The following is a 14,786-nucleotide window of genomic DNA, read 5'->3' on the forward strand; positions in this document are numbered from 1 at the left end:
ACTGCTGTACATGGCTATATAAAGCAATTTCAAGGAATACTGTATTTATGTTTGTTATTACACAACTGCAACTTTATTCTGTATGAAGACATCATAGACACATGGACAGGTGTTACTATTGATGTAATTTTAATCTTTTGTATTAAAGTTTTCATTTAGTTAATTTACTTGTCTGGGTCAAATCTTTGAATCAGCTTCATTCAGTTTAACAGCCTTATGCTTAGAATACAAGCCTTATATAACCCTTACAATATTTACTCACTAAACTCTATATTATTTATACCATTTTCCTTTGTTAGAATGTACGACTCAAAACACAGAGAATTTTTTAAAGAATTTTAAGGGATTCTACAAATACAGATTTAATACAAATACTTTAATACAGTACATAAAATTTTAGAATTCTAGTGGATCTAAAGTGTGTGTGTATATACTGATTAGCCATACCATTAACACCACATAACATTAACATTGATTATCAATCATAAACCAGTAAACTGGTAACAGGATCGAGGGCAGTTTATGCTTGCGGGGACAAACGGCAAGTCTGCCCAAACCCCAACTTTTTCAGATCCTACAGAAAAACCAATGCAAGACAAATTGCTAAAAAACTCAATGCCAGCCTCCAAACCCCCCAGATCCCAAACCGATCGAGTACCCACGGGACTCACCGGAAAAACAAGTGTGACCCATGAAGGCACAACTCAGTGGCACAAGGGGAACCTATACAATACTGGGTGTAATGTTTTACATTGTGATGTTATGGCTCATCTGTCTATATACTGTAGTGTACAAAATAAATTTGAGGGTCTGCATCAAGTCTAATTCTTGCCATGTGGCAATTTCTAAACAACTGAAAATACTATAATTTGTACAAACAATTGTAAGCAAATATATACATCCTGTGTCCTGTGACAGACATTGTTAAGAAAGGAGGTACGAGAGAGCCAAACTCAAAAACAGAACCAAAAAAATTGGTGATGGAATCAGTAACGCCAAAAACATTTATAGAGTCTGCCCCTACCAGAGTGTGGAAGACTTTTACCAAGAAAGAAGCCCCTACCTGAAGTCTAGCACAAAAACGCCACACACACCAAAAACTCTGATTTTTTATTGATCGCCAGAACAAAAGAGGAAAAAGAGGAAACTTTGAGGAAGCAAAAGTTTAACTGTTTGGCCATAATGACCAGAGTCATCCTAAACCAACCTAAGCAAAGTTTTAATAAAATGTATGGCTTAAAGACGAAAGTTAAAAATATTATTGTGGCCATAATGAACCCTGACCTGAATCCTATAAAGAATTTGTGAACTGATCTGAAAAAGTGTGTTTGAGCACAGAGACTCACAAATCCAATCAAGTTACACCAGTTCTGTCCGGAGGATGGGCAACAAAAAAGGAATTGGCTGGAAGTTTATGGAAGGCTCCCCCTAGTATTCAAGTTAATGCTTTTAAAAATCAATGCTGCAAAAGAATAACCAAGTGTATGCAAAAATCTGATACAGTAAAAAATCCATCTCTTAGCTGAAAATGACCTTTTATGGAAATAAAATAGATGCCTGATTAATTTAATATGAAATATTAACATAAAACGTGTTGCACCAAGGTGTATGTAAATACCTAGCCTCAGTATAAATAGTAATATTTTTATTTTAGAATAACAAGTAATTTTGAGAGTGTAGATTTTGCGTGAAGTTGTTCGGGCTTCAAACATTATGGTTTTTCTTTTTAAGCATACTTGCTGTTTATATATGTATATTGAAATATAAATATGCTATCCACTGTGAATATTTAAATATGTGTTTTATGTTAATAATAAAATCTAAGAGAATATGAAGAAACTCTCACACTCTGAGCGGTGACCTCAGGTCGCCATGGTGACGGCATCTTGTTTATTTTCCACTCTGAAGCAGAGTTTTACTCTGTGAGCATTTCTACTGAGACTTTGCTGACCCACGCATCTGCTGCACTTTTGCACCGCCTGTAATCCCTCAGAGAGATCAATCTAATTTAATTTTAACCGACATGAGTTTCATGAGGAGAGACCACGCCCCGCGACTCCGGCAGGAGGAGGAGCCTCAGACCGAGGAGGAGTTTGTTACCACCTGTAACGAGTTCATTACCGAGTTCTGTTTGTAGAAATAAAGCACTTGGCTAATGGTGTAAGATAATGATTATGGCTTGTTAGCGCTAGTTTAATAAAAGTTTACTAAAGTCAGATAGAAGCGCTGTGCTGAAACTTAGCTAAGATAACTAACTTTCAACATTAGCACACCCTCCAGAAAACAACACAGGAGTGTTAAATGTCTTAACCAGTTATTTATTTATGAATCTGTGAAGTTCAGCTGTGACTGTAAACCTAATAGGAAAGAAATGAGTGTTGATGAGGTCAGACTTTAAAGCAGGTTTCTTAAAGTCTCCTAATCACCAAAGCACATGTTTATCTCATCTTGTCCACAAATTAATTTAGTACTAGAGCTTAATTCAAAGGATTTTCGTAAAACGCGGCCATCATGAATTTTAATACTTTTTGGAGCTTTTCTCGGAACCAGAGACACTAGACATCTATGGTTAAAGAAATGGGTTAGAAAAATTCTGGTGATAAATGTGTTAAAAGCCTAATAAGATACTGTACCTAGAAAACACTGGGTTCTAGTGTGTGAGCGTACACTGTATGGAGTGGATGTGTGTTAACACAGCTCCTCTTCGCGATATTAATAATTTGGTATTACTGTACATATCAGATATAAAAAGTTGGGGGGCCAGTCAACCAGTTTTATCTCTCTGAATCTCTGATTGACATAAATAAGCTGTAAAGTCAGTCATGTCGAAGGCAATTCAGTCTAAACTTACTGCTAGTCATAAAACTAAAGAGGCTAATGTTAACTCTCCCTCTGTGGCTAGTAAATTAACCCGCTCGGAGGTCAGCACTGGCAATGTGCAAAGAACTTTGTAAAGAGATTTCAGAGCCCATTCTTCGCAGCATTAACGAACATTTCGATGCATTTGAGGTAAAATTTCAGTCTCTTTTGACCTTACAAGCCGACTTGGAGTCTCGGGTGGTCACTCAAGAGCAAGCTATCAGTGACCATGATACCCGGATTCAACTTTTGGAAAATAAATGTTCCAAACTGACGAGCACTAACAAGCAACTGCAAACTAAAGTTTTTGACCAGAAACAACATTAAAATTGTGGGCATTCCAGAAGGAGAAGAAAGCGACAAACCCACAGAATTTGTCTCCAAGTTGATTTCCAAACTCTTCCCAGCGGAACATTTCCCAAAGCCTGTGTCTGTTGACCGTGCTCATCACTTGTTCTAACCAAAGCTGGCGCGTGTTCACCATTAGCAACAGATAGAACTGATCATTCGCTTCAGTAGACAACAACCTCTGGGATATAATGGGAAGAGAATTTTCATCTTCCCGGACTACACAAACGAGGTATTGATGCAGCGCCGCGCTTTTCGTGATGTGCTGCGTGTCCTTCCAGAAACAGGTGTCAAACACAACCTATGTTACCCGGCTAAGCTTCACATACATCATCCAGATGACCCACCATCTTTTCAGATTCAAAAGAAGCAACAGGGTTTGTGGAAGAGAATTATTCTCGTTCAGAGGTTGTCAAATAATTATTTTTTTTTTAATTCATGGCAAGTAAGAACTGGTTGTGCCAAGTAAATATGCTTGTTAAACTGGTCCAATTCATCATAAAGATGAGAGTCTTCAGTTGAGTCCAATGTAATATTTATAGGCTTTACACTGATGTTTTACAATCTACAGCTTCAAAATTTGTGTACATCACTAAAGAAGCATCAATATATATTTTTTTCTCACAATGTTTTATATCAATATAATTGTTTTCTTTCAGCCTGTAACTTATATTACACTCTCATTATGTTCAATTATTTAATACTGGTATGTATATATCATTTCTTCTTATCTTCATGGAGAGGTTCTGTTTTTATAGGTGTTTAGGTAGTTTTTGCAGTTATTGTTTTTAAGTCGCCCAGCAGTTCCTTCTGTTCTGATGAAAAGAGTTGCGCTTTGCCTATGCAGGCTGTCTTTGTCTTAGAGTTTTTATTTTTATTTTCATTTACCTTCTTTCTTCAGTTGCATACAGTAATGCTGCCAGGTAATCAACATCATTCTCATTGTAAGCATGCACTGGATGTAATTGTCACGGTACGCCAGCAGAGGGCGCCAGGCGCAGAGACTCCATTTTGTGTTCCTTTGAGTTTTCTTTCAGTTTAAACTCCATTTCCCAGTGTGCACCTCGGTCAGATGATTGGCGCGCTCACCTGAACCGATGATATGAATAGATTTCCAATTAACATAGTCTCCCTCATTTATTAAAGGAGGTTTAATAGGAATGTGTTTGCCATCAATGCACCCAATTTGGAAACCCTGAAATAGAAAGTCATATATGGAAGGATCAAGTGTGTGTGTGTGCAGAATGAATACATGTATACAGTAAATATAAATAGTATGACTACATATTAAATATGCGTCATTGATTTAACTACAAAGGACAAACCTGCCACTCTGTGGAATTCCGCCATGCTGAATAACCTTCTGAAACAAACTTACCCTGGAACATAACCTGCTACCGAACAGGTTATCTTCAGAGAGTAAGTTGCTATGGTTACATAAATACCCTCAAACTTATCCGGGTATGTCACATAACCTGCTTTCTGGAATACCCCCCTGGTTTGTTGTGTTTCTGTTTAGTTTAAATGCTGTTTAGTTTAATTACTGTTTTGCTCCTAGTCTGTGTAACTCTTAGTTTTCTTTAGCTCCTAGTCTTCTTTAGCCCTGTGTAATCTCCTAGTTCTGTTTATCACCTTGTTCAGCTTCACCCTTGTTAGCTTAGCTCCTGTTTACTTAAGCCCTTGGTTATGTTTTGTTATGTTTTGCTCATGGTGTAGCTCACATTATGTTAACCCCTTGTTTAGTTTGGCTCGTGTTTTGTCAGCCCCGTTGTGATGTTCTGTTCTTCTTCATTAAAAAGACTCTTTCCAAGTTCTCACTCTTGCCACTATGTCTCATATCAAGCCCACACCCCAGTTCCATAACAGAATGCACAACCCAAACAGTGGCATAGTAGAGGGGCTTCCCCTTGAAAAAATTTTGGGGGGGCGCTGAGACTGTGACGCCGAGGCAAGCAGGCTTTGTAGGCAGTCGGCTTGCCATTCGGCGGAACAAGCTGGAGCGAGCAGGTGAGCGATCGGCAGAGCCGGTGTGTCACCGGACCGTGGAGAGTGAGGAGCATCAATGGAGGCGGTTGGAGCTCCAACAGCTGGCAGGCGAGCTCATCAAACAGATCAGCATGTGCCGGGCCACAGGGGATCTCCTTCGCATGCAAACCCTGCTGGAGTTGGGGCACAACTCCGGGATCAGCTCGCTAAGCTCAACAGGGAGGCAGGTGACACACAGCACACCTCCGTCGTTCCAGAGAGCCCAGTGGAGGGCTCCGTCGTTCCAGAGAGCCCAGTGGAGGGCTCCGGCGTTCCAGAGAGCCCAGTGGAGGGCTCCGGCGTTCCAGAGAGCCCAGTGGAGGGCTCCGGCGTTCCAGAGGGCCAGCTCAGTGGCAGCCCTGCATTGTTGACTGCTTTGTGCTTCCACCGCTGCCTTGTTTCAAGCTACCGCCTCTTCCGTGCTTCGACCTCAACGACGACGACATCGACGTCAAACTCCGACGGCGATCCAGTGCTCGCTCCGCCGTCCTGCCCCGACGGCGACCAAGCTCTTCATCATCCGCCGTACTTCTCCTCCACCATCGCCCGGCGCCCCAGCGCTCGCTCCGCTGCCCGACTCCGGTGGCAATCCACCACTCACCTCACCACCCTGCCCCGGCGACCATCTGTAGAGACTCTATTTTGGGTTCCTTTGGGTTTTCTTTCAGTTTGAACTCCATTTTCCAGTGTGCACCTCGGTCAGATGATTGGAGCGCTCACCTGAACCGAGGCAGATAATTAAAAGTAATTGATTAGTTTTGTGTTAAATAGTCCTGTCTTTAGTTTCTCTACGTCGTGCATCTGTGGAGTTACCTAGTTATGAATTCTGTGTCTCTACGTCATGCTAATTTCCGTGACTACTGGTTTGTTGTGTTTCTGTTTAGTTTAAATGCTGTTCAGTTTAAATGCTGGTTAGTTTAAATGCTGTTTAGTTTATTTACTGTTTTGCTCCTAGTCTGTGTAACTCTTAGTCTTCTTTAGCTCCTAGTCTTCTTTAGCCCTGTGTAATCTCCTAGCCCTGGTTAATCCCCTAGTTCTGTTTAGCACCTTGTTTAGCTTCACCCTTGTTAGCTTAGCTCCTGTTTACTTTAGCCCTTGGTTATGTTTTGCTTATGGTGTAGCTCACATTATGTTAACCCCTTGTTTAATTTGGCTCGTGTTTTGTCAGCCCCGTTGTGATGTGCTAAGGTTCTGTTCTTCTTCATTAAAAAGACTCTTTTCAAGTTCTCACCCTTGCCACTATGTCTCATATCAAGCCCACACCTCAGTTCCGTAACAGTAATGTCCTGTCTATCTCTTTTAAATGCACAGGTCTCAACAGGGTGTTAGGAAGGGCAGTCGTCATCTCACTTTGGTTTCCTGAAATGTCAGGGGATTGGGTCATGCTATTAAGAGGGGCAAGGTCTTTAAACACCTTAAGTCTTATTGTCAGCAGATATAATTTTTCTACAAGAAACCCATATTGAAACCACAGAACAGCGAAGATTAAGATGTTAACAAGTTAATGGATTCCACAGGTTTCCCAGTCACGCTTTACTTCCAAGGCCCGAGGCGTTGCCATTCTCTTTCCCAAAAACGTTCCCTTTCAGCTTACCAATTTGCGCGCAGACCCAAATGAAAGATATATTATTAATTCTGGCAGTATGAACTCAATCCCTGTTACTTTCTTCAACATATATGGTTCAAATTTTGATGACCCATTATTTTAAAAAAAAGTTTTTTAATCTGCTTTCAGATGACAAAATAACAAACATCATAATTGGAGGGGACTTTAATTGCATTTTAGATCCCTATTTAGACAGATTGTCCTCTTGTCCCCCACCCAATATTGCGTCTCCTCAAACTTTAAATAATTAAATCAAATCTAGGTATCTCGTTAACATCTGGAGACTTCAACATCCCACAGATACAGATTACTCCTACTATTCTCACGTTCATAGTTCCTACAGTAGAATCAACTATTTCCTGGTGGATTCTAATTTAATTAAAAGTGTGAATAACACCAAATATCACAGCATACTTTTCTCTGATCATAGTCCCCAATTAATGACCATTGATTTTACCCTTCCCAAACAACATTACTCATGGCGTTTCAACCCCTTGTTATTAGCTGACAATAAGTTTCGTGTAATCATGGCAGTGAAGATAAGTGAGTTTATTGAAACAAACAACACAGGGGAGGTCTTACGTATATTCAACCCTTTGGGAAACACTTAAGCTGCTAATGCGAGGTCATATCATTTCTTATGAAACTTCTGTTAGAAAGGAAAGGGACAAGAAAAATTTGAATTAGGAGACAAGCCGCAGAAACTGTTAGCACAACAACTTAAAAGCTCTCAAGCTACTACAGTAGGTCAATCTACAGTATGGAATTAAATCAAATTCAGGTGTTTTGCTTACCAACCCTAAGGACATCAACAACAGGTTTAGAGAGTTCTATAGTTACCTCTATTCCTCTAAATGTAATGTTACACAATCTGACCTAGATATCTTTTTTTGACTTTCTGGATAATCCAAGGCTTAGCGCTCTGGCTAGGGAAGAATTGAACTCTAATTTTATCAAGGAAGAACTACTTTTGGTGATTAAATCATTTCCTTCCGGGAAGGCTGCGGGGCCTGATGGGTTTTCCAGCGAATATTACAAAGCATTTTTAGAATGACTAACTCCACTATTACTCAAAATGATTCATCATTTTGCAAAAAAGAAGACATTAACCTTTGTACGAGGCCAATATCTGTCTCTAACTGTAAAAAGGAAAAGAAAACAGTGAGCCCGCCAATTATAGGCCAATTGCTCTTTAAAACGTTGACAGAAAAGTTATTACAAAGGTGCTGGCAAACAAATTGAGTAAACATCTTACATCTATTATTCACCCTGATCAGACTGGATTTATCCCAGGAAGGTTTTCCTTTTTTAATGTCAGACGAATCCTTAACACAATATACGCAGATCATGGCAAGACTAATCAAACAGTATTATATCCTTAGATGCGCAGAAGACTTTTGACCAGATAGAATGGCCATATATGCTTGAGTCGTTGCGGCATTTCGGCATTGGTGAATTTTTCATCTCTTGGGTAAAAATAATCTATAACAGTCCAGTATGCTCAATCATAACCATCGGCGATAAGTCAGTTTCATTCCCCCTACATCGTTTAGTTTAACAAGGCTGCCCTCTTTCACCTGCTCTTTTTTGCTATAGCGAAGCCTGACACTAGAGATAGGGATAATTATATATGATTTCAAACACCTGTGACTATAAAGGGTTTTAGTAAATGACACAGAAATAAAGCTAAGTAATAGCATAGGTGGGACTCGGTTAGTGCACGTGATGGCCAACAGATTTTCTTTTTGTAATTCTCTCAAGAAAAAAAAAACTTGACAGAGGCATTAGTGGCCTTGTAAATAAGTTTAACAATGAAGTACAAAAACAAGGTGTATTTAAGTCAAACTGGGACTTGATTATTCAAAATAACAAAATACAGTTCTAAGAGTCTCATCGCTGTACTGTGCTTAAAGTCTCGATAAATGTCAATCGGTTTTAATCATTAATACATCAAAAGTCCCAATTTGACTTGAACGCCCCTCATAGATTAAGCACTAGCTTAAGTTGTTTTTCTCAAAGAAAAGATGTTAAGGGAAGGATTTTAAATTGTGTTTATAACAATCAAGATGTTACATAAGTGCACTGTACTTTTCTTATGAACTAAAACACTTTGTTTTCTAATAAATGTCATTTTTGTAAGCATTCTGCTTCATTATTCATTGAACTTTTAACACCTTAACACGTATCTTCTGTTTATGTCGATGAATGAATTCTGTAATTCAAACGGAAAATTTTGTGGACATGGGCAATTCATAAGAGGTTAAGTCAAGCGAGCACAAATTTATTTCAGTTCAGCACATTATCCTGTACTGTCTGTCATGCAACATTTTGCTGGAGCAGCACAGAGCGCCTAAAAAAAAAAACTTACAGTGGAAGTTCAAAATAGTTATAACATTTGGGCAATTGGTTTCCTGCCACACATCTAACTTTTCAGTTCTGTCAAAAAGTATTTGCCCCCTTCCTGATTTTTTTTTGCCATATTTTCAAAATTATTGCAATCATCAAACAATTTTCGAAATTACTCAATGACAAACAGAGTAAAAGTAAAAGATAATTTCCCCTAAACCTAATAACTTTTGTGCCACTCTTTGTGTCAATGACTGCAATAGAAATCTTTGCAGAATTACCCTTTTTCGGCCACATTGTAGGATTTTTGAGCATGAATGGCCTGTTTAAGGTCTACCACAGCACCTTAATCTTCTAAACCTTAATTTAGTTTTTTTGAGCCATTAAAAGGTGCATTTGGGATCATTGCCCTGCTACATAACCCAAGAGCGCTTGAGCTTGAGGTCAAGAACATATGGCCGGACCGTCACCTTGTTTGACTGTTGGTATGATGTTCTTTTTTTTATAAATTGCTGTGTTAGTTTTTAACACAGTTAAAACTATAGTCCAAGTATTAAAGAAACAAACACGTCTTGAGTTGTTGTTCAAAGAAAAAGCTGAACAGACATCTAAAGGAAGTTCATTCCACCACCTACAGTAGGTGCCAGAACAGAAAAAGAGTCTGCATGTATGTCTTTCTTGATTCCTGAGAGACAGATGGGACCAGGCAAGTATTGCAGAAAAATTGGGGGGGGGGGGGGGGGGGGGCCGTGGTGCAGTGCGTGGTGTGATTAAAGCTGAGAGGTAAGTGGGTGCTGGGCCATTTTTAGCTTTGTAGACGAGCACCCGGGCTTGGCAAGGGGTCCTCAGGGGCCCCTTCACAAGGTTTTGCTGTAGAGCTCATATACACTTGCCCATACAGTATGCACACAAAACCTGGTACACATTTAGAGCTCACTGAGCTCAACAACGTTCGCACTGAATAGTCTGGGCTCAATTTAACAGGAAATCAGTTATTTTGGATCATTATCAAAAGGCACCCGATTTTGATATACTCCTCCTATGATCCACACCAAACCGAGCCGATGTGATCTAAAGACATTGGGGTTGCAAGACTGTAGAGGGATTTTTGATTTCCTAAATGGCTCAGCCGTGACCATGCCTTAAACTTACGCTGAAAAATGGATAATAACTTTCTGTGTGGCATTACATTGAGTGACACAATCAGTGACATCAGGTTCAGTGACATCACATTGAGGAACATCATAGTGTGATGCTTTTTTCCTGCATCTGCGGCCTATTCTACACACATACACATCACACACACACACACACACCTACACACACACACACACACACACACAGAGTTGCCATGACAAACATTAGGGCCCAAGCTGACATCAGCCCTGTCCCACGACATCCATGTCTGAAAATAACAACTGACCGTTGTTATTTAATTACCTAAATGTGTTATTTCATTTGTTTTTGAAATCTCTAGAATTGATCTAAAATATAGAAAAATAATTACAAAACAAAATACATGGTGTGTATTGTAAAAGGTGTGTATTGTATTTAATGCCATCCATCCATCCATCCATCCATTCAGGAGCTTATGTTGTCCAACAAGGGACTGTGGTGGGCAAAGGTATTGTATTTATTGTATATAACGCCACTGTGTGTCTGTTAGCCTTTTTTCTGTGAAATGACATAAAGCTTCAGCTATGTATGTACGGACAGCAAGCTCTTTAGAAAAGATGTACCATAGCAGACTGGAAACACTTTTTTTATGAGACAAACTGTGACTTTACAACCCAAACTACTAATGTACACAACTATACTGTTATCAGTACTGAGGCCAACTTTAGAGTTAGGTTTATTTGTTTAGTTCACATGTGCTTTTCTGACCATCAATGAAGATCGAATTGTGTTAACTTTGTTCCAGAGAGATTTTGTTAGAGTTAGAGATATCTGTTAGAGTCGTCTTTATCCTGTACCACACCATTAAGGTGATTTGATGGTTTGATTTGCCCTACCGTTCACCTCAAGACTAGCAGTGCTTGTATGTACAATTGTACGTCAGACAGGAAAAGGAAGTTAGGAAATCCACCAGCTCCTGAGAACTTTATTCTTCTATTAGCAATAAATCAATTTACAAAATCATTCAAATTAAAAAGAAATAAAATTATAGCTCGGGTAACAAAGACAGACACAGATTACTGTCAAACTGCAGTGCAGGATAGACATTACACATCCAGTTACCGCTTGTTTATACATGCTTTTATTTTTCTCTTTTGAAAAATTTCTTTCCTCTTTTTTTTGCACATAGATGAGATGTGCTACAATGTTAGGCTTTAACTTTTTAAAATCATTACATTTCACATGTAAGGACTTAATTTCCTTCTATCACATGTTCATGATCTGTCCAGAGACCTTTTAAAACGACCAAATCATTGTTAAAGAGTCACATTTAAGCATGATCATGAGGCTTCATTATACACATTTGTGTTGGGCACACACACACACACACACACGCCCACATGCACATGTGCAGGATAAGATGGAACATACTCTATGAGTCAGTTAACTCACATGTAATGACTTCCCCTTTGTAGGGAGTGTACATTTTGCTTCACCATCTTGAAGAACTTTCATTTTAGACCACAGCTTCAAAAGGATTTTCAAACTTGCTCACTTTTTTTTCCTGCCACAGTGAGGTATCGCAATGGTGCTGCAGCGTTTCACACCTCTGATCATTTGCATTTTTTTAACTAAATGCCGCGGTGAGTGAATTGCTTATTTTCTTTTGAGTTTTGCCATGTAATCAAATAATAGACAAGTCATCCTCTAGCATGAGAGTAATTTTTAAGGAAAAGTTTTAATTCTAAAACATTTTGGGAAGTTAAACTTCTATTAGTCATACAGACTGATGTTCATTACCATGTTAAGCTAGTAACTTTTAATTAAGTCTCTTTCCTCTTCCATTAGGACACACTGAATTCATTTATACCACAAACAATGAAGTTAAATTGCAGTGCAGCACCAACAAATGGCAAATCAGCACAGAGTCTGACAACAAACGTGAAGCAATCTGCACAGTGGAGTGTGTTAATGGTGAAACACTCAAACTTAATAATACCCAGAATTCCTGCATAAATAAAAAATCATACAATGTTAGTAAAAACTGTCTGCTAATAGCAAGGAGTGGATTTTTTCGATGTGTTACTGCTCTGGATTCTGGTTTCTTGTTTCCATTCAAACCGTCACCCAACACTGTCACGTCTTACATAGTCGCCACTGCAAATGAAGAAAGTGAGTAAATTTTCATTTTCTGTATTTTATCCAGACAGTTCTGTTCTTCAGAATAAACAGCAAAATTGTTTTTCCTTCAGTGACAACCAAGTCTGAGGAAAGATCTTCAGTCGAACTAACTGAAGGTGAAGATGTACTTTTAAACTGCAGTTTCAACTTAACAGGAAAATATGACAACCAGAAATTTATACTGTACTGGATCAAGACTATTGGAAAGAACAGTAGCTGTGTGTATTCTTATGATTATGGCTTATTGGACGGAATAAAGTACGATCATCACTGCACTGTGCAAGAAGAACTGCGTTACAGACTCTCAAACCAAACTGAAGGCAAAAACACCCATAACATCAGGATCAGTAACGTAACAGAGTCAGATGCTGGACAATATCTTTGTGCTTTACAAATACAAGGAAAGTGGAAGATCATAAAGAATATTACAGTCAGTGATTCTAAGACTAAAGAAGATAAAAAACATAAAAACAGCACTGGTGAGTTTTAACAGCATTATACTTTGTGTGTGTTTGTGTGCTTCTCTGTGTGCGTGTGTCAAGGCAATTTTAGATTTAATCTTAGCACCTCTAAACTCACACACAAGAAAGTGGAATATCATAAAAAATATTACAGTCAATGATTCTAAGACTAAGGAACCTGGAGAAGGTTAGTTGTAACTTTGTGTATGTGTATCTGTGTGTGTGTGTGTGTGTGTGTGTGTCTTCCATCATTTCTGCCTATCTGTGATTTATTTTATGTTTATACAGTTTCCATCCTGTTATATGCTACAATCCCCATATTACTGGTTCTGGCTCTAGCTGTTGTGGGTTTTATCTGGAAAAAGACTAAAACCTCATCAGGTAAGTACCTTATGAAGCCATTTAACCATACCCAAATACCATACAGTATTTAACAATGTTAATTGATGTTTTTACAGGGTCTGTGGCAATAAAACTACAAAGGTAAGCAATACAATTCAATTCATAATCATGTATTATGACCAAAAAAGACCTTTTTTATTACCTTTGTTATGATCTATGATGTCATCACCATGTTTTCTTAAAATGCAGAAACCAAAAAGGAAAGGATATGGAAGAAACTGATGATACAGAATGTAAGTTTTCGATTGGTGTGTTTTTTTAATCAGTTAGTTAGTTTAATAATAGTTTTTGATGGACGGGACGCCATGGTGACAGCTTGGTTGAGTCTCCTCCCACCTCCCCAAAATGTGCTAGTGGGTGGACTAACCATGCTTAATTGTCTCTAAATGTGAATAAGTGAGCAAATATGAGTAATTGTGTCTATCTACTGAACTGGTGTGTCTTACTGATTTGTGCTTATTATTTTTGGGATGTAAGCTCCAAATCTAGTGACAACTCTGACCAAGAGAAAGTGCAAAAGATTTATTATATTTACATTTTTAATGGTCAACTTCCATGTTTCATACAGGTTCTCCGTATGCTGTGGGGACTGGAGAAGAGGAGACTCGAAGAGAATCCGCAGACATCTATTCAGTTGTGAAGCAGAATGACTTGTATGAACACTGGAACTAAGAGTACACTGAAACACTTGATGTTTTTAAGGTATTTACATTCATGTGACATTCTTTTTTTTAATAGAATAAAATGAAATACATTTAGGGGAGTCAAAATGGTGTTGATGTCGATAGCATGTGTGCGGTTTAACTCAGAAGTATAGGCATAAGATCCCTGTTATCCACCAGAAATATATTTGTGTTACTGGCTTTTAAATCATTTACACTGTGAAAATGTTTCATATCATTCATCTATCTTTGTGATGGACAATGTAAATGTCATTGCTGTGGGATATTTATACTTCACACTCACTGACTCATGTTCTGTACCGCTTTATCCTCTATTCAGGATCGCGGGGACCTGGAGCCTATCCCAGGAGGCTTAGGGCATGAAGCAGGGTACACCTTGGACAGGGTGCCAATCCATCACAGGGCACACACACATACATTCACTCACTATGGGCAATTTAGGAACACCAATTAGCCTAAACTGCATATCTTTGGACTGTGGGAGGAAACCGGAGTACCCGGCACGGGGAGAACATGCAAACTCCATGCACACAGAGACGGAAATCTGGCCGAGAATCGAACCCGGACCCTGGAGGTGCAAGGCGACAGTGCTAACCACTACACCACCGTGCCGCCTATTTACACTTAATTTAAAGTTTTTTTTATGCATTTTGTGAATTTTTCTGTAGCCTAAAAGAAAGTTTACATTCCTCTACTGTTAATAAATTATATTGTAAAATGTTAAAATCTATATAAAAAATAAACATTGTGCTAAAATGA

General features: G+C 38.8%; 1 protein-coding gene across 2 annotated transcripts; it reads left to right on the forward strand.

Annotated features, from left to right (window-relative positions):
- Positions 1-11,792: 11,792 nt before the first annotated feature.
- Positions 11,793-14,786, forward strand: LOC128519276 (uncharacterized). Of its 2 annotated transcripts, XM_053492950.1 has the most exons (9): positions 11,793-11,943; positions 12,149-12,472; positions 12,553-12,893; positions 13,078-13,129; positions 13,231-13,323; positions 13,401-13,425; positions 13,534-13,577; positions 13,913-14,046; positions 14,347-14,786. In XM_053492950.1, exons 1-8 carry the CDS (start codon positions 11,886-11,888, stop codon positions 14,014-14,016), a joined length of 1,041 nt encoding a protein of 346 aa, XP_053348925.1. In that variant the 5' UTR covers positions 11,793-11,885; the 3' UTR covers positions 14,017-14,046; positions 14,347-14,786. The 2 variants fall into 2 exon arrangements, with proteins under 2 accessions (XP_053348925.1, XP_053348924.1); XM_053492949.1 differs by lacking the exon at positions 13,078-13,129 and having other exon boundaries at positions 12,553-12,960.

Source organism: Clarias gariepinus, chromosome 3, assembly GCF_024256425.1.
Source record: "Clarias gariepinus isolate MV-2021 ecotype Netherlands chromosome 3, CGAR_prim_01v2, whole genome shotgun sequence".
In the NCBI taxonomy this organism is placed as follows: domain Eukaryota; kingdom Metazoa; phylum Chordata; class Actinopteri; order Siluriformes; family Clariidae; genus Clarias; species Clarias gariepinus.